Source organism: Cricetulus griseus, chromosome 3 (genome assembly GCF_003668045.3).
Source record: "Cricetulus griseus strain 17A/GY chromosome 3, alternate assembly CriGri-PICRH-1.0, whole genome shotgun sequence".
Taxonomy (NCBI): Eukaryota; Metazoa; Chordata; class Mammalia; order Rodentia; family Cricetidae; genus Cricetulus; species Cricetulus griseus.
Window position 1 is genome coordinate 81,844,702 of NC_048596.1, and position 19,691 is coordinate 81,864,392.

The 19,691-nt window shown below is 46.4% G+C and overlaps 1 protein-coding gene across 3 annotated transcripts in view; it reads right to left on the minus strand.

Annotated features, from left to right (window-relative positions):
• Positions 1 to 19,691, minus strand: part of Vps35l (VPS35 endosomal protein sorting factor like) — a 111,694-nt gene that overhangs the window by 88,764 nt on the left and 3,239 nt on the right. For all 3 annotated transcript variants that reach the window (XM_027410169.2, XM_027410171.2, XM_027410170.2), the window contains 8 exons: positions 19,125 to 19,224; positions 16,882 to 17,049; positions 14,725 to 14,847; positions 13,152 to 13,176; positions 11,545 to 11,621; positions 10,006 to 10,134; positions 4,896 to 4,980; positions 966 to 1,025 (listed from right to left, as the gene is read on the minus strand). In XM_027410169.2, coding sequence (XP_027265970.2) covers positions 966 to 1,025; positions 4,896 to 4,980; positions 10,006 to 10,134; positions 11,545 to 11,621; positions 13,152 to 13,176; positions 14,725 to 14,847; positions 16,882 to 17,049; positions 19,125 to 19,224 — 767 coding nt within the window. The remainder of the gene's footprint in view (positions 1 to 965; positions 1,026 to 4,895; positions 4,981 to 10,005; positions 10,135 to 11,544; positions 11,622 to 13,151; positions 13,177 to 14,724; positions 14,848 to 16,881; positions 17,050 to 19,124; positions 19,225 to 19,691) is intronic.

Here is a 19,691-nt window from a genome sequence, read left to right on the forward strand (position 1 = left end):
AAGAAGATGGGCGACACACAGACGGATGGACAGACGGATGGATGGATGGATGATGAGTGGGTAGACAGATGGAGGTGGAGCAGGAGGATCAGAAGGGCAGGTAAATGGATGGGTGGGGGATGGGCAGGTGGATAGAGGAGAATATAGGATAGGTGGGAGGGTATGCTATTTGGATGGGTGGATGGATTAAAAAAAAAAAGAGGGCCAGGGAGGGAAAAGAGGGGGAGGGATGAAAAAAAGGGAATGGGCAGAGGGGAAGAGAGGGTATAGGTCAAATTAAGGGTTACTGTCATATTGCTGTGTCCTGACCCCTGGCAAGAACCACTGCCAGGAGCAGGGAGAAGGGATGAGATGACAGCCCAAGCTGCTGCTCCAGCTGGCGTGAAGAGGCAGGGTTCTTGCAGCAAAGCTTAGGAGCTAAAGAGGGAAAAGAAAAGGAAGCCCCGCAGCTCAAGACACTGCATCCGAACACTTCATCACAATCACTTGTATGACAATAGAAGTCCATCATCCACCTGTCCCATTAGAACCTCCTGGGAGTTTCAAATTGATTGGCAATAAGTTTAACGCCAACATCGTTCATGAATAGGCAGAGGAGTCAGGGCATCTGCTACTATTGATTTATCTGACATGCTTTCATGCATACACAATTTTTATTTAAGTAATCTGCTTCTTGGAAAGGAAGACACGTAGACAACGGGCACAGTGTTGAGAAGCAGCAGAAGAGAAGCTGGTGTGCAGTGGGTCTATTCCACCCCTTTCCATCCTGTGCACCCTAATGACTTGCCTGTTTGCAAACCTTCTGATGGCTTTGGAGGACTGAGACAATCAGACCTCAAAAGTGTTCTTTTCAACACACAAAAACTAAAAAGCTTATCAATTTTCATTAATCCTGACTTGATTAAAACCTTCTAATTGTGGGTCAGGGCAGATTGGTATCCAGAACCCAGGAAATGTGGCATTACCTGGTAAGGCGCTTCGGCTGTCCGCACACATGGAGTAGATGCGCTCATAGACCAGCTTTCCTAGGAGAAAAAGACATATGGTATTGACAACACACACCACAGGAATAAACACTAAATAAATGTTGCTAATTAGGGACAGAAAAATGGAACCTGGCAGCAGGCATTAACTCATGAGGGTATGCTGCCATCTAGTGGTGCACATTTATAGTTGCTGCACTTTGAGGTTTTTTTGTTTTGTTTTTTGTTTTTGTTTGGGGGGGGGTTGTTTTGTTTTGTTTTGTGAAAAGAGGAAAAGAACCTGGAACTCAGAGCCAAAGCAGCCCAAGATGTCCTCATACACTCAACAGAAAGTGCTCTACACTGGACTCTAAATCCAGCCCATGCCTAGTTTAGGCCATCAGATACCTGTGGCCAGAAATCAGTCAAGGAGATCAGGAAATGTGTATCTGGCCACACCTTGAGGGCCACAAAACTCCGTGGTATTTTTTAATTTAATTACTATAGGTAAATTCAATGAATTCATGGGAAAGACTGGCTTCCTCACCCAAGATTGTCTGCAAATGTGCTCTTGGCACCACAGCTGCTGGAGACAATGAGTAGCTGCGCTTCTGAGCAGCTGCAGTCTCCCACCCCCCACCCCTCAGTGGATCTGCCTAAAAGCATCCAAACTGGGGTTCCTTGAGGCAGACACTCTCCCTGTTTTGACTCTGGGTACCTCCAGCATGTGACCACTGTGTAAGTGGTACTCAGGATTTGTTGGGTAGATGGACATTTTAGGTTTTATAGGTTACAAGTTACTGTGTCAACTATTTGACTCTGTCGTTAAGCACACCAGTAGCCAGAGTCTTCCCCAGCCCTGAGTTCAAGCCCCCAGCATGGCATAAACTGGGCATGGTGCCACCCACCTGCAGTCTCAGCACTTGGGAGGTGGAGGCAGGAGGATCAGAAGTCCAAGGTCATTGGCTATATAGTGAATCTGAGGCCAGCCTGGACTACACAAGAGCCTCTCTTAAAGATGAAATGAACAAATAAATATACTCTAGTTTTCAAAACTAGGTGGGTAGGCTAGACTCCAAAGCTGATACAAACAGCTTTATCCTGTGACTGACATACATGAAGTAGAAGTCACAGCACTCCCAAATCACCTTCAGTTAAAAAGTATTTCTTTTCTTTTTTTGTGACCCCATTATTCAGGATAGTGAAGAACAACATATCTTGCCCATCCATAAAAAGGGATAGGAGAGCTACAACATCCTGTCTGGTCAGGGAACATGTGACCCAGCAATGATGTGTAGAAATGACAATGTCAGGATGCAGTGGGGGTTGCAGCCAGGCTCTGAGGTCCCACCCAGGAGCTTCTCAAACCAGACTAACTACATGCCTGAGACCCTGGGAATGCACAGGCCTGGGCCCCTCTCAGAGCTTCAAGGGTCAAAGATTTAGGGGATTTGACTAGAATGTGGACTTGGAACAACATCACTAGGAAATTCTTACACCTGCTCAGGTGTGAGAGACACTAACTGACACGATGTTTTGAAATGGTGACTAATGACCCCTATCCCCTAAACCAGTACTTCTCAGACCCAGCATCCAGGCATAGTACCTGGGGCTCCTGAAGATCCCCATCCAATGTGATGTCTCTATCCATCCCCAGAGGCTCCCACAGAAATGGTCTGGGTACAGCTAAGATATCTGGGAGTAACTGGAAGAGCCTAGGGACATCAGTGTATAGCCAAGGTAAGAAGGCCGGCTTGGAACTCCCAACCCCCAGCACCCCCAACCCCAACACACACCACACACACTGCAAGCTCCAGAAGCCTCAGAGAATGGACTCCAATGTCAGTGCCCCCCCCCCGCCATCCCATCTACCTCCCCCCCCCATTCCTTCCCATGCTTTCATAACCCAAGACCACCCTGGTGAAGAGAGAGGCAGTCCCTCCCTGACACAGGGATGCCATCAGGTCACACTGGACAGAGGCACTGCTTGTCCCAACACACACCGAGAAACAGACTAGTACAAACTCCTTTACTTCCTACACAAAAGCTTGCCACCTCTAAAACCAGCCTCACACTGCTGTTAACTACTGTTTTTCTTTTGTTCAGGTAGTGGCACTGTTTCGAGAAATAATAATCTAAAAATCTTAGATTGAATTCATTTTGTAATTGTGTCTATGTGTGTATGTGTAAGAGAAAGAGAAAGAGAGAGCACGTGTGTGTATGGATGTGTGGGACATGAATGCATTGCATATTCATGTATAAATATCCAGGGGAGAATTCTGGGGTTCCCCTCTACTACTACCTGCCTTTATTCTTTGGAGTGGGAGACTCTCATCAAGGAGACCTGAAGCTTCGCTGGAAGCCATCAGGCCCCAGTGATCTTTCTACCGCTGCTTCCCACAGTAATGGGTTTGCAGGTGCACGCATAGCTAGCTATGTCCATCTTTAATGTGGATTCTGAGGATTTGAACTCAGGTCCTCACACTTACACAAAAACCTGTCCCTTGCTAAGCTGCCTTCCTAGGCCTTAGTTCTCTTCCTGACTCGTTTTCTGACACATCCAAGATACCATGACTAAAAACCACAGTGGTGACGGTGAATATGTTCTCAACACAACCTCTATGCTGGACACTACCCATAATTATTTACCACAGTTCCACCAGCAGCTCTTAGGAGGGGAGAAATGTTCTGTGCTCCTTACACACCCACTCAGATAGTTCTCTCCAGAAAGTCTGTGAGGGTGTCTCCTCTGCACCATTCCACACGTGGCTCTGAAGAAGCGGCAGCAGCCTGGGAAGCCAGCAGCTGACCTACGCCTGTGGTCTCTACCGAGATGCCAACCAAAGCAGGCTATCTTCTACCCTGTCCTGCATCTCCAGATGCCTGGGCTGTGGACACTGTGGTCCTGCACTGCTCTGTGATTTTTTTTTTCCTCTCTCCTATTTTTAAAGTCAGGTCAAAAGGTTTAATATATAGAATATCATGTTATATATATTATATGTATTTTATCTTAACAAAGTAGCAAGTTATATTTTTATTTTGATTGACACACGGTAATTATCCATATTTAGAGGACGCAATGTGGCATTTCAGCACAGGTGTACAGTGGGTGATAGTCAGGATCACTGGCATGTATGTCTATCACATCCTTTTGTGAACACACACAGTCCTCTGCACTAACAATTGAAATATTTAGTTAATTGTGGGGTTGTTTGTATACTGTCCGTAGAAGTCATTCCTCCCAGCCCATTGCACTGGGTGTTCTTTACTGAAACCCTGAATGTTCTCTTTTCTAATCTTCATATAGGTCAGTAAACTGATGAGCAACATAGACAAGTCAGCAGCACATGTCCTGGCTGAGCTCAGGTCCATTGCCACCTTGAGGGCACCTGAAACTTGCACCCATAGGAACTGTTTGTTTGTCAGGGTTCTGTTACTATAGCCAAGTACTTAGGGTAGTCAGTTGCTAAGGAAGAGAGGGTTATGCCAGAGCAGTAGTGGTACTTGTCTTTAATCCCAGCACTTGGGAGGCAGAGGCAGGTGGACCTCAGTGATTTCAAGGCCAACCTGGTCTACAAAGTGAGTTCCAGGACAGCCAGGACTGTTACACAGAGAAACCCTCTCTCGAAAAACCAAAACCAAAACCAAAGCAAAACAAAAATCTGCTGCAGAGGCTGGAGTGTCTGCTGAGCAAGGTTATTTGGGCTCACAGTTCTGGAGTTTCCATTTATGATTTGGGCCTATGGCAAGGTAGCACATCTTGGCAGGAATGTGTGACAGGCATATTCACTCACTCATGGAAACAGAAGAGGAGCGAAGGGCTGAAGCCTCACACTGCCTTCAAGGGCACATGTTCTAGGTGACTTAAGTACTTGCCACTAGGCTCCACCTCTTAAGCACACTTCCTAGATACATGATGGCTGCAGTACTTACCGAACGTATCGAGGATGTCGGTGATGAGGACAAATTTGCTTGGGTAGAACTGAATAACGCTCGTGTCTGATAGCAGCTTTGAACACTAGAAAGAGAATAGGAGAGGCCATTCACTCTGGTGTGTCCGATTTGGTGAAGAACCTCTAGGTATGGAAAACTAATGATCTTTATAAACAAGTAAACAAACGGATGAGCGGGCTGGAGAGATGGCTCAGAGGTTAAGCGCACTGACTGTTCTTCCAGAGGTCCTGAGTTCAATTCCCAGCAACCACATGGTGGCTCACAACCATCTGTAATAAGATATGGTGCCCTCTTCTGGCCTGTAAGCATATATGGAGGCAGAATGTTGTATACATAATAAATAAATAAATCTTTAAAAAAAAAAAAAAAAATGGATGAGCACCACTGTGTTAGCCTCTCCCAGTGGGGAGTGGGGATACCGATAAGAAAAGCCATCATGTTTTTCTTCCTTTATTTATTTATTAGATTTTATGTGCATGAGTGTTTTGCCTGCGTGTTTATGTGCATCATACATGCACCTGGGTGCTGTCAGAGGTCAGAAGAGGGGTGTCAGATCCCCTGGAACAAGAGTTACAGATGGTTGTGAGCCACCATGTAGGTGATGGGAATTGAACCCAGGTCCTCTGGAAGAGCAGCCAGTGCTCTTAAATGCTGAGTCATCTCTCTAGCTACACTTGTACTTTTTCTTTGTGTGTTTGTGTGTGGTATCCATGTGTGCATGCAGACATACACCATATGTGCATATGCAAGTCTAAGGAAGATGTCAAGTGTCTTTCTCTATTGCTCCTACCTTATTCCCTAGAGATAGAGGTCTCCCACTTAGCTGGAAGCTATTGGTTTCAGCTAGGCTGGCTGGCTTGCTTGCTGCCCAATAATCTCCTAGGTACTCTGCTTTTCTCTACCCCTCCATGCTAGGATTACAGGCAAACCCTGCCATATCCATCTTTTCTCATGGGTGCTGGAGACTGGAGCCCTCTGGAAAAGCACTCAATGCTCTTAACCAGTGAGCAATCTCTCCAGCTCCCTCTTTAATTTAACTGGGAGAGTGTGCACACCTACCACATGTGGGCAGTTGTCTATGGAGGCCAGTCAGTACATCATATCCTCAGCAACTGCCTTCCTACTTTAAAGAATTAGATGCAATGCCCTGAAGCTGTTACAAATTCAAAGCCAAGGTAAGGAATCCAAAAGCTTTCCTGTGTCTTATCATCCCTCTGGTTGGTTCTCAGACAGAAAAACAGCACTTGCAAACAAATAATGTAGGGCATTGAGCGATGGCAGTGGGAAAGGAAGGGCTTGCTGTCCAAGCCTAAGAACCTGAGCATAAATCTCCCGACCCCACAGAGAAGACCAGGCATAGTCACCCATGTTATAGCCCCAGCTTTGTGAAGTGGAGACAAAGAGACTCTGCCAGCTCACTGCCAGCCAGTTTAGCCAAAACTGTGACCTTCCGGTTCAGTGAGAGACCCCCAAAAAATAAATTAATTAAATTAAATAGAAGCTGGGAGTGGTGGCACAAGCCTTGGATCCCAGCACTGGAAGAGGCAGGAGAATCTCTGAGTTCAAGGCTAGCCTAGTCTACAAAGCATGTTCCAGGACAGCCAGAGCTAGAAAAGAAAAATAGTAAGTCTGACAGTGACAGAGGAAGACATGGGGAGTCCTCCCGAGGCTTCTGTGTATGCATGCCCACGCCTGCACAAATGTTCTCACTTATCACATATTCATAAGTAATAAGTAAATTGGACATTAAAGAAAGGTCCACAAACATGCATTTCTGGTGAGCAGGGCATGTATGTGGTGGTCAGGACATACCCAGCAATTCCACTGGGGCTGTGTCCTCCAGCATCTGAACTGTAAGTGTGGCTAAGTTTCTCATCTGCATAACATGCCTATGCATAAACAAGGCGTCTGATCTGTGGAGACCCTCTCACAGCCCAGATGTTCAAGGGCGGGGAGATATGAGCTGTTAAAACAAGGATCCTGACACCAGTGTGGCATCTGGACACATACGGAATTCCAGCTCCTGCTGTCTTTGTGATCTTCATAGCCATTTAAGTTCCCAACCTAAAACAATCACTTGTGGAGACTTTGGGGCTCAGAGAGGGGGGAAAACACAAACAACCCCAAATCCCAGAGACTGTTTACAGTCCACACCCCCTGGTTCCTAGGAATGTGACATCCCCACCTCCTCCATCACTGCCTTGCAAGGGGCCTCCTGTCCTGGCTCAGGCAAGACAGAGAAGTCCAACAGAAGACTCCCAATTCAGCCCAGCTGGGACATCCCAGACAGCTGTGTGCTCACTCCTTCCAGGGCTGGTTTCACAGAACATTTGTTTTAGAAAGGATGACAGGAACAAGAACTTTTCTAAAATGTAACGTTAAAGTCCTAATAACCTTTTGACATAAAATTACCTTATATAACACAATTTTGAAGATATTATGGTTTTAAAGGTCGTGGTACCACTTCCTAAGACTTTTCTGGTACGTCCTGGGTGCTCTGAGAAGGGTGTTATACAGAATCTCAAGGGACACCCATAGTCTCACCAGCATGACTGCCTAACCATGAGCTGAACAAGGACAACAGACATGCTAACACAAATGGGGAAAGCTCACAGGGCTTCAACCCTACACAAAGAAACACAAGCAACTAAGGAATGCTGAGAAATAGGCTTCCCCAGGGAAGAGCACAACAATTGGTTATCCAATACCAAATGATCCAGCACTGAAAACATACATAGAAGTAACATTACACAGACTGGCCCAGGCGTTGGTGGTGCATGCCTTTAATCCCAGCACTCGGGAGGCAGAGGCAGGTGGATCTCTGTGAGTTCGAGACCAGTCTGGTCTACAAGAGGTAGTTCCAGGACAGCCGCCAAAGCCACAGAGAAACCCTGTCTGGAAAAACCAAAAAAAAAAAAAAAAAAAAAAAAAAAATTACACAGACTGAACAGCTTTATTTAGGAATATATATGTGCTGAAAATTACTTTGATGGGGGACTTCGGTCCTGGGACAGAGCCCAAGTTCTCCAACTATACATGTGCGCTACAAAAAAAGCCAGTCACAGAGCAAACAAGGGGACCTTGCTTCTTCCCCTATATGCCATGTCTTCATCATCCCCTTATATCAACCTCCAAAAGTATGTAGATTACTGTGGCTTATTTTATTAAAAAATAAAGCTCAGGGGTTAAATATTAGGGAATAATAAAACCTGATAGATCTATGAAGTGATGGAGAAAACAATCACCTGACCCTCTTCTCCACCTTCCCAGATGGAAAAGACCCAGGCATCTCAATAAGCCCTTCCTTACTCCTGTGTGTCCCTCTATCTTCCTCTGAGACAGAAAACTCTGTGGTCCACTCCAGCCAGCTGAATGTGGACTCCGCCCTCCAAACCAAGGTCTGACTCCACTGGTGGTCTCAGTGCAACAACAGCAACAAATCTCCTGCAACACAGAACTTCAGGATCCAGCAGGGAAGGGTTAATCAGACACTGTTTGATTCCTTCCCTGAGCCAGTGGCCTCTGACAAGAGTCCCAAGTTTCAGGCTTCGGTCACTCTACAATGCAAACACCTGCAGCTATGTGAACTTGAAGGTGCCCTCGGTTTGCAGGCAGGATGAGAGGCTCTTCTCTAGGAGTATTTACTCTATAAACAACAGGACTCCAGAGAAATAGCCCAGCTTCCCTTGAGTCATGGAACCCCAGGAAAGACCACCTGCTGCACACAGATTCAACTTCAAACACTTCAAGAGCCATGAACACACACCCCTAGTCCCCAACCTCTTTCACAAGAATCAGGAGAGAAGAGAAATGTCCCATTTCCATGGTGAGAAGTGACAATGATGGCCGTTCCTCTGAATTAAAATGACTGTTTTAGACATGCTGCTCCAAAAACAGTAACAAGGTGTATGTGAATTCTCTTTTTGACCATGACCTGAGCACTTCTTTCATTTTTCTTAATTTTTGTACATATATTTATTTATTTTGTGTGTATGAGAGACTGGGGGGCAGGGGCAGGTAACAGGCCACTGTGTGCCATGGTGCACATGGAGAGGTCAGACAACAACTTGCAGGGTCAGTTCTCTCCTTCCACTGTGGGTTCTGGGGATCCAACTCAGGTTAACTACAAGGGTCTCACTGACTCTACTGTTTTCTCTCTCTCTTTTAAGTGAAATCATCTCCACCACCACCACCATCATGAGACAGGTATCCTCCAGCAGGCTATGTAGGTGAGGATAACCTTGCTCTTCCTGCCTCCACCTCCTAGGTGTTGAGACTGCAGCTCTATGCCCACACACCAACCAAGGTTATACAGTGCTGGGGATCAAGCCCAGGGCTTCCTGCATGCTAGCCAAGCACTCTACTGAGCTACATATCCAGCCCCTGACCAAAGTACTTTTTGCTAAGACAGTCTTCAGGGCACAAGAATACAATAAAACCTCTTCCTCGGGATGGAGAGATGGCTCTGTAGTTAAGACACTTGTTGATCTTCCATAGGATCTGGACATCAACAACAGATGACCCACAATTGCCTGTAACTCTGGCTCCTGGGGACCTGACTCCCTCTTCTGTCCTCCATGGTAACCCACAAACACGGTATACACTCACAAAGACAGAAACACATGCATAAATAAAAATAAATCTAGAAAAAAATAAAAATGAAGATGAGTTGCTGAATACACTTTACAGTATGGACACATTTTCCTTATATAGCTATGTCTTTAAAATGTATGACAGGGACATTAATCTTAAAGATTCCAAAGGCAACCTGGAAGACAGTTACTTAGTGTGCACAAATCACAAATATGACAGCAGTTGTCCCAAGGCCTGTGTCCTGCACAACACTGGGTACATCATTAACTCTGTAGTCTAGAGTGACAGTGGTTCCTGGAGTCATGTGACACACAACCTGTGTGGCCCTAGGATTAGTCATCTCACAAAAACAGATTCATAGTCGTGGTTTTTCAAAGGACATCTGTGAATATAGAAGAGATGGACCCTGAAGGAAGACTCTGCAAACCAAAATGAAGTGGAATTTTACAGAGGAAATTTGAGAAATGGAAAACCGCAAACCCTCGAAGGGTCTGACCTGGATGACAATCTTCAGAGCCTTCACTTTCTGGTCTGAGGCCCAGGCATCCTTCAGCGACTGGTTGAGCTCCTCTATGCGGCTCACATAATCCTGCTGGGTCAGGTTCAACAGCTCCTTCTGGGATCCCTGCGGGCAGAAGGCAGAAGTGAGAACAGGAGGAAAAGGAGAAGCCTTGACTGACCACCACCTCCACACTGAGCAGCGAGGCACTGGCTGCGCTCTGCCACTCAGGGCCCAGCATCTACACCTGCCCCGCCAGCCTGCTATGGATGAAGCCATGATCCTGACATGCTGCATAGGGTACCAGCACTTACGTCCTAAGGATTTACTGTGTGCCCGACTTGGTACTAGAAACTCTGGCATAAAGATTTTTGGCTAGAGAAATGGCTCAGCAATTAAGAAAACTCACTGATCTTACAGAAAACCTGGGTTCAGTTCCCAGCATCCAAGTGGTGTCACAATCAGTTGTAACTCCAGGTCCAGAGGATGCAAAGCCCTCTTCTGGCACCTGACATGAAAGAGGTGTATATACACATACATGCAGGCAAACACATTAGACTTTTTCACATGGGTGCTGGGAATCAAACTCAGGTCCTCATGCTTGTATAGCAAGCACCTAACTGAGCCTTCTCCCCAGCTCCAAACTTACCAGTTTTTAAAAGCTAGCAAATAACCTAGTGTTACAGGATATCTGATCACCTGTGAACCCCAAGATTGTGTTATTTACTGGAAAAACCTGCTTCTGGTTGTAGTGAGGCTAAGCCCTAGCATGCACCTTTTGAGAGCTTTCTGCTTGAATATTGTAAACACGATTAAATAAAGTCAATCATGGGTAAAGAGGCAGAGCAAGCAACCAGTTGACAGGAAGTGAACATGGTATTATTAAGAAAAAAAAAAAATAAAGAGTAGGAGGGAGTTGGGGGGACAGATAGAGAGACACACAGGAAGGAATAGGGAGGGACTTTTCAGTTTGACAAGGTTTTTGAGACTGTGTAGGAGGAGAGAGAGGCTGGAACACTGGCTGAGGAGGAAGGTCAGCTAGGTGCTTTCCATGCCTCTCTAAGCTAGCAAGTTTTCACTCCAGCATCTGGCTCAAGTCTTTATTTGTAAAGTCAAACAACTGAGATTTTGTTAAAAACAACAAGCCAGTTTTTCAAAGCATACACAAGCAATCACAGGAGTCCTGTGGGCCACATCCAACAGGCAGAGAGGCTCTGTGCAAACAATGCTCCAAGGTGTGATCTTTGTGCCACACAAAGCTGTTTTCTTGGGGGTGACTCCACGTGGATTTTACTGCTGACCATGTCCTCAGATGACAGAAGGATTGCTCTCACATCACAAAGTGAAAAGAGGCCTCCAGGAGGACCAGTTCACTTCAGGTTCCCCTGTGACTGGCCATTATGCCCTATTATTTTTCCCTGAGCAAAGTCAGGGTTCCAGAAAGCCTAATGCAGTGAGCAGCTACCCAGTCTGGCCCTCCTCAGTAGAAAGGCTGGAGATACCCTGTTCACTGTGCCCTGTAAATGGACTGCTCACCTCCTCAAAGTCATCCAGCTCTTCCAGGCGCGTCCGAACCTTCTCTGACATGGCAGAAGTCATAGCTCCAGCTTTGCCTACACGGAAGAGATATTAGTCACACAAGCAGTTTTCTCTTAAACCCATATCCAGCATGAAAGGCATCTTTCATATGCCACCATGAACACACCAGGAAACAAATTCACCTCAGAACACTGGGATGGTGAAAGCAGCTTCAGCTTCTTCACAGGCTGCAGTCCTAGCAGAGGCTTTTCCCACCAGCAGGTGCCCCCAGAACCAAAGTGGGTAGTCCCAGAAAGGTGAGCTCCACGTACAGTCTTTGTAAATCACACCCACTGTTTGCTTGTTAATAAAGGAACAATGCCAACGCTCTGCCATACTGTTATTTATCATGAACTGAGGTGCCTCTCCGTGTGCAGTCATGGCATAGCATTATTAGGCCCTTATACTAACATAATGGCCCATCTCTTCATCTGCCCAGAGGGGAAGAACACGTTAAAGGCCCCTTCCAAGCAAACAGGCCTGTTTTCATCCAGCAGCTGTCAACACCATCCCCAATACTGGCAGGACCAGTGGATGTGAATGACAGACTGGAAGTAACCAGCCAGACAGAGGGCAAGATGATCTGTCCATACCACTGCTGCTATACAAGACCACCAATGTCAGAATCATTTCGCATTTTCACAGGGCTACCCACGATGGGAGTGAGGGTCATGTGACTGACTTGGCCTTTGTTCTTCCTACCAAATGAATACAGGATGAAACTGGAATATCCTCCAAAGGCCCATGTGTTGAATGCTTGGTCACCAGCTCATGGTGCCATGGGAGGTGTCAGAACCAAGCCACTGTTAGAAAGTAGGCCGTTGAGAATGTGCTCTTGAGGGGACCCTGGCCCCATCCTCTTTCTGTTTCCTACTTCCCATAAAGTGACCAGGCCTCCTCTGGCATGTGTTCCCACTACTCTAGACTGTGCCAGCACAGGCCAAAAGCCACGGAGCCAAGAGCCATGGACTGAAACCTGTCCTCTTTTTCAGTGATTGTCTGGGCTATTTTGTCACAGCAGCAGAACACTAGCTCACACACAAAGTTACTTTCTCCTTTCAGGCCCTGATTTTCAGCCCCTGGCACACACTGGCAGGGAGTCTATTATCTGCTAACTGCATGGCAAAACTATCTAATTACCAAGAACTACACTGTGAACAACATGCCCAACAGGAACAACTAAAGGGAGAAATATTTGCCGGTTATCTCAGCTTAGGATTTTAAAGTGTTTGAGCCCACGAATGTGGGAGGTCATGAGGGAGCAGCTCAGAACACAGCAGCAGGAGACATGGTAGAGTGCGGGGAGCGAGTGTACCCTGTTAGATGAATATTCATGCATCAATATGGCATGATGCACGGACCCCAGTGTCTCAGACCCATGGGAATGGCAAGGCCTTGACTGGTTCTGAGTATGGATGTTGACAGTGTGTACAGAACATGTGTCAACCACGGGTCTCTTCTCCCAGACAACTGTAATCTAAAACTGCTCCCTCTACAGAGATTAGCAAGCAGTCTCTTCATTCTGTCATATGTGGTAAACCTGCCAATCAGAACATTCATCTTACCTTTTTCTGATCCCATAAACAGATTCTGCAGGAACAAAAAACAATAAAGAAATTAATGATAAAAAAAAGTAAATGGGCCGGGCGTTGGTGGCCTTTAATCCCAGCACTCAGGAGGCAGAGGCAGGCGGATCTCTGTGAGTTCGAGGCCAGCCTGGTCTCCAGAGCAAGTGCCAGGATAGGCACCAAAGCTACACAGAGAAACCCTGTCTTGAAAAAACAACAACAAAAAAAAATCAAACAAACAAAAAAAGTTAATGGTTTTTCACTTTTTTATTTTTTACTGTTTTCATTTTATGGGTGGGGACTATGTGCATGTAAATGCCAGTGTCCTTAGAGGCCAGAGGTGTGGGATCCTCTGGAGCTGGAGTTACAGGCATTGTGAGCTGCCTGAAATAGATGGCTGGACTTGAACTCAGGCTTTGTGAAAAAACAGCAAGTACTCTTAAATGCTTCCCTGTCTCTCCAACCCCAAGGCTGCTTTTAGTCTAAGGTAACAAGGTCATGGTTTGCTCCACAGAGCAAATGAAAAGTGGAGTGTGTATTCAAAAATGGAAGTTGTGGTGAAGTTCAACCTAAAAGTTGAACCTCAACTCATGTGTGAGGTCTCCAGGTGAGCCAACAACAGCAAAGTTTTGATGTGCTGGTAGCACTGAGTACTGTGGAGTTCTGCAGTCTCTCTGGCCTCTGCCTACAACATGCCAAACACACACTAGAGCTGTAACAGCCAAAAATAACTCTAGACATTTCCAAATGACCTCAGGGGTTAGAAGGACTGATGACTGAAAAATGCTTCTCTGAATTAACCTATGCAATCAAGAAAATAGAAGAAAAAGTGTTTAATAGTCAATCAGTTCTGTCTGCCATTGTGTTCAGCAGGCCCTGTGGAGAGGAAGGGGAGAGATGTGCTTGGGGAGAACCTCCCCAACAGTTAGGTGGTCATGAATCTACAGTGCCCAGCCAGCCTCCCTTGCAGCTATACACTATCCATGGCCACCTCTAAAACCATAGCAACTGGAGTACTGATGGGACTGCCAGGAGGCCTCCTTAAATGGGAGGGGCCACATCTTTCTTTCACTTTCCTTCTATCAACTTACACATGAGGCAACACTATAAATAGCAGGGAGACAGAAAGACCTGGAACCTGGACCTTGAAGTGGCTATCCCACCTCTGGACCCATCTGGATTCCCCACCTCTGGACCCATCCTTGGAGTAAGGAGAAACAGAACGTTGTTAATGCTGTGCCAAGCCTCACCTTAACTAGCACAGTACCGATTTCCCAGGGCGAGCAATGCTCAACAGACACAGCCAACTGCTCACCACTAGTTTCCAGCTCCAAGAGCAACACAGGGAAGGAGGTGAACCCTGCCCTCCTCTCTGCATGCTCTCTTAACTCACTTTCCCCAAGAGGCCCACACTGCCAACTCCTTTTCTGAACTAACTGCACCCCTAACTCTTCACACAATGTCTTTAGTAGCCAATTAGCACATTCTCTCCCAAATGGCACTGACATCGGAGGGGAAACTCTAGGGTCTGGAGTTGGGCACTAAGCCTGCAAGGTAACCAGGTACTCACAATTGACAACTTCTCCGTTGTCGTGTACCGGGCAAGGATCTCTCCCCGTTTGTTGGCCCAGGGCTCAAAATCAGGTCCCACGAAGGAGCTGTCATCCTTATCACGTTTCTTTCTGGAGCTGTCCTACAAAGGGCAAGGAAACCTCTTCAGGAAAGAAACTTTTGTTGACATTGTCAATTTTGTTTCTCAGAACTCTGAGCATGCTAGGCAAGCACTTTGCCACTTGTTATACTCCAGATCCAGAAATACTGTTTTTTTTTTCTTTTTTCTTTCTTTTTTTTTGGGGGGGGGTGGGAGGGGGTTCAAGACAAGTTTCTCTGTGTATCCCTGCCTGGCTGTCCTGGAACTCCCTCTATGGACCAGGCTTTCCTCAAACTCGGAGAGAGATCCACCTGCCTCTGCCTCCCAACTGCTTGGATTAAAGTCATGTGCCATCACCACCCAATCACAACTGGTTTGGGGTGTGTGTGTGTGTGTGTGTGTGCGCGCGTGTGTGTACTTTCTCTCTCACTAAAAGTGAACCTCAGATGTCCTCAGGCAGTCTTTAAGACAAGGTCTCTCACTGGCCTGAACTTTACCTACTGGGGCAAAACAACTATCTAGGCAAGCCCCATGGACACATCTCTCCCTACCTATGACTGGGATTATAAGAGTACACCACGCTGTCCAAGCTTTTCACATGAGTTCTTGGGATCAAACTCAAGTCTTGCCAGGAATGGAGGTGAAGATGGAACCCCTGGGACAATCTAGTAAGGTAGACTAGCCAATCTGTGTGTTCTGGGTTTATGTGAGAGGCTCTTCCTCAATATATCAACAAGTAAGGTAGAGAACAATCCAGAAAGAAACCTGATGTCGACCTCTGACCTCCAAACACAAGCAAGTGTGCACTTGCACAAATCCCACACACACATGCAAGCACACATCCACATGCATACCACACACACACACACATGCAAAACACATTTTTAAAATTAAAATACAAAAATAAAGAAGCACACTGAGGGGCTGGAGAGATGACCCTGTGGTTAAGAGCATGCACTGCTCTTGCAGAACACTCACATGGCAGCTCATAACCACCTGCACCTTCAATTCCAGTGGATCACGCCTTCCTCTGACCTCTGCAGGCACACATGCAGTGTGTACATACACACACAGGCAAAACAATCTTACACACCAAATAAAATAAACAAATCAAAAAATAGCAACAGTCCAAATAGCAGAAAATTAAAATAACCATTACTAGCCAATTGGAAAACAGGTGAGGCTTAGCATTGCTGGCAGGAATACAGACCATAAGGCCTTGGAGTAGATGGCTGAGTGGCAACACTCAGAACAGCACACGTCCACTGCGCTCCTCCAGTAGGGAGCTTCTGGGAAGTGCCCCTGCACACAGGCACCAACAGGTATATATTTAAGAGACATGATGTGCTGTTAGCATCAGCAAACATCCTAGACTCCATGGGAACCAACAGAGAAATCAGAATATAAATGCAGCCATGCAAAATAACAAGGCCACAATATAGAAAGTTCTCTAAGACATACTGTCAAGTCAAAAACATTTTAAATGCAGAGGAACTGGGGATCTAGGGATATGGGTCAGTTGGTAGAGTGCTTGCCTAGCTTGCACAGAACCCTGGGTTCGATCTCCAGCACTGAACAAACTGGGAGTGGTGGCTCATACTAGTAAGCCCAGCCCTTTGGGAAGCAAAGGCAGGAAGAAGTGAAGTTCCAGATCATTTTCACCTAGGCCAGTGTACACTACATGAAACGCTGTCTTTAAAAAAAAAAAAAATTAATTTCAGGTGGTGGTGGTGCATGCCTTTTGTAAACCCAGCACTTGGGAGGCAGAGCAGGTGGATCTCAGTGAGTTCAAAGCTAGCCTGCTCTACAAAGAGAGTTCCGGGATAGCCAGGACTGTTACACAGAGAAACCCTGTCTCAAAAAAAATTAATTTAATTAACAAAATAGAGACCTCATAGATCTCCCCCAGTCTCTCTCAGTCAACACACTTAATCAAAATCCTGTGGGTATGAAGATGTCCTGAACTGTCACAACCAGAATGCCCCAAGGCATTATTTGTGGACCTTCAAACCACCATCCCTGCAGGTAAGGACTTGACACCCAAAGGCCTGCTGCTGGCCAGGAGTTCGAACTTACTGTGACTGTCCCTGAGGCTGCAGGGTCTGAGGTGGCTGCAAACATGGAGAGGGGGTCGGTGCCATCAAGGACACTGCTCAGAGGGTCGACCACAGAGCTGGAAGAGGAGGAGGACGTGGATGAAGTGCTTCCTTTACGGTTCACCTTCTTTGTCTTTGACTCAGTGACCTGTGGAGAAAGTTGTACAGTGGAGGTCACCTGGCACCTGTACCAGGTGACAGTCAAACAGATCACTTTGTCCTTCTGTGGATGCTGGACTGACCAGTTACTGAAGCAGAGACAATGCTTACGTTTTGTGACAAACTGACACAACACAGAATCTCCATGGGCTCCTCAGTGTAACTGGTCCTCAGGAAGACAAACTATGCCTAGGAGCTAGGAACTTCAGGCCTCATTCCCACCCTCCAGGGAGGATAAAGCCAGCAGTGGAGTTAAAAATCATCACCTTGACCATTGAGAGCCTCCTCCCCATTAAATCCCTCACTGAAGGCACTTGAGAAACACCTGTGACAATGAACAAGAACATATGGAGGTGGCAGGAGGGTCGTGCCTGGGAGACAGAGAAGCTCTGGGTCATCCCCCACATGTTTCCTTTAGCACCGTGCCTCCAGCTGGCCATCAGGTTCTCCATACTGTCCTAACCAGGAAGACTTCCCTGAGCTCTGCACACTACCACAACACATTAACAGAACCCAGGGAAAGATGGCAAGACTTTTATAGAGGCACAGGACACACCCCAGACTTGGCACTAGTAACTGAAGTGGGGTCTGGTAATAGTTATCTCTAAGCAGGGTCGGACCCAAAGTGCCCCCAAAGCTGGTGTCTCCTGGAGAATGGCTTACTGATATCTGGCATATGGGGTCACAGAAGTATTATGTATGGACTGTAAATAGAGAGGAAGACACTGGCTTTTCCTGTCTGGAACACTGTCAGAATAGGATGAAAGGTCACCCAGTTGGTGGCAGGAGAGCAGAAACCGCTCAACATGCAAACTAGCCCCATAGCTGGTGGCAGACAGGAAATGTAGAAAGGACTTCTTTTCCACTGTTATAGTAAGTTTAAGTGTGTTCTTTGGTTTGGTTTGTGGGTTTGTTTGTCTTTAAGACAGAACCTCAGTAGGGAGGCCAGACTAGCCTAGTGCTCGCTATGCAACTGGAGCACCACCATAGGGCTGTTTTCTATTTGCTTGGGAGTACTGAATACTGAACCTGGGATCTCTGCTAGAGCAGCAAGTGCTTAACTGCTAAGCCATCTCTCCAGCCCTAGTAATCTGCTTTGTAGCAAGGTTACCATGCCATCTACCTGGCAGCAGTATCTAGGTAGGATCACAGAACACAACATGACTAGCATCCAGTGTCCAATGTTCCATTATTGAATATTGGATTAAAAAAAAAAAACAAAACAAAACACAAAAAAAAAACCTCTGTACTTGTCTTGGGGTATGGCTCAGTGGTAGAGCATCTGACTAGCATCTATAACTCCCTGGGTTTTGAACCCAGAACCACCAAAAGCCTAAAACTCCATCTGAGCTGACCAATGCAAACTATCATTTCCTGAGCTTCACAGAGAACAGCTCTTGACATGGCAGTGACACAATACTGGGTATAGTGAGTAATACAAACATTGTATTTATTTTGAGACAGCTTCAAGAAGCCAAGATGACCTTGAATTCTTGCTTCTCCTGCGCTCACCTCCTGAGTGTGAGGATGACAGAAATGCATCACCATACCTGGTTGTGAGGATGACAGGCGTGCACAATCACACCTGGTCCACATATGATGTAAAGCACCTGAGAGGGTATATACAGCTTACATACAAATGTTATATCAGGGGTTTGAGATGGGGAGGCTTTTGGTATCTGTGGGGTATCTGATGCCAATCTTTCCAGGACACCAAAGGACAAGTGGCAGCTGCACTTGTTAATAAGAGTGCTCACATAACAGAGGACCTCTTGCCTGTTTTTGGTTTAACAGTCTAAGATGCTCTTTATGACAGCCACCCCCACATGCCTCCTGGTGGCCAGAGTGACTCTTACTGTTCCAACAGAAAGATCAGGAAGCATTCAAATGGGGAGTCCTGGCCCTTCCCCCCACAGTGACTTCAAGGACATGAGAAGGTAGGAGTGCAAAGGTGACAGGAGGTTAATTACCCTAATGAGGGGTTAACTCAAACATGCAAAAGCAGTTGCCACTAGACCAAGGCACTTGGCCCTCCTTCCTGTAGGGAGCCCACAGAGAACTCACAGTGATGGGCTTCAGTGGGTGGTAGTCCCCACACTCCAGAGGCACTGTCTCCAACCTGCATGATGCCAGCTCTGCCTTGTAGTTCCTGTTCCGGGAGTGCCTATGAACAATAACACATTTGGTGAATCAGAAAGGTGACACCAGGTGAGTGACTGAGACCCAAAACTGTTCTCTGGATTCCACTGACAAGAGAGCAGTTTGGAGCATATAATGTTGCTAGTAAGAACAATAGTATACACTAAATAAAAACATGAAAATTATTTTATTATTTATTTGAACTCACTATGTAGCCCAGGCTAGTCTGAAACTCATTAGGCAGTTGAGTATGAGTTTAAACTCCTTTTCCAAATGCCTCCACCTCCCAAGCCTTGGAATTACTGGCATGCCCCATCACACCCTGTTTATACCATGCTAGGGATGAAACCCAAAATACTGTGTGCTAGGTGAACACTCTACCAACTAAGCTACAAAAACAGTTTTCAAGCTGCTTGAAAGTATAAACTCTGCCAACAAATCCTGGGTCTGTGAGGCCAGATCCAGTGCCTGGGGAGCTCACCAAGAGGAGCC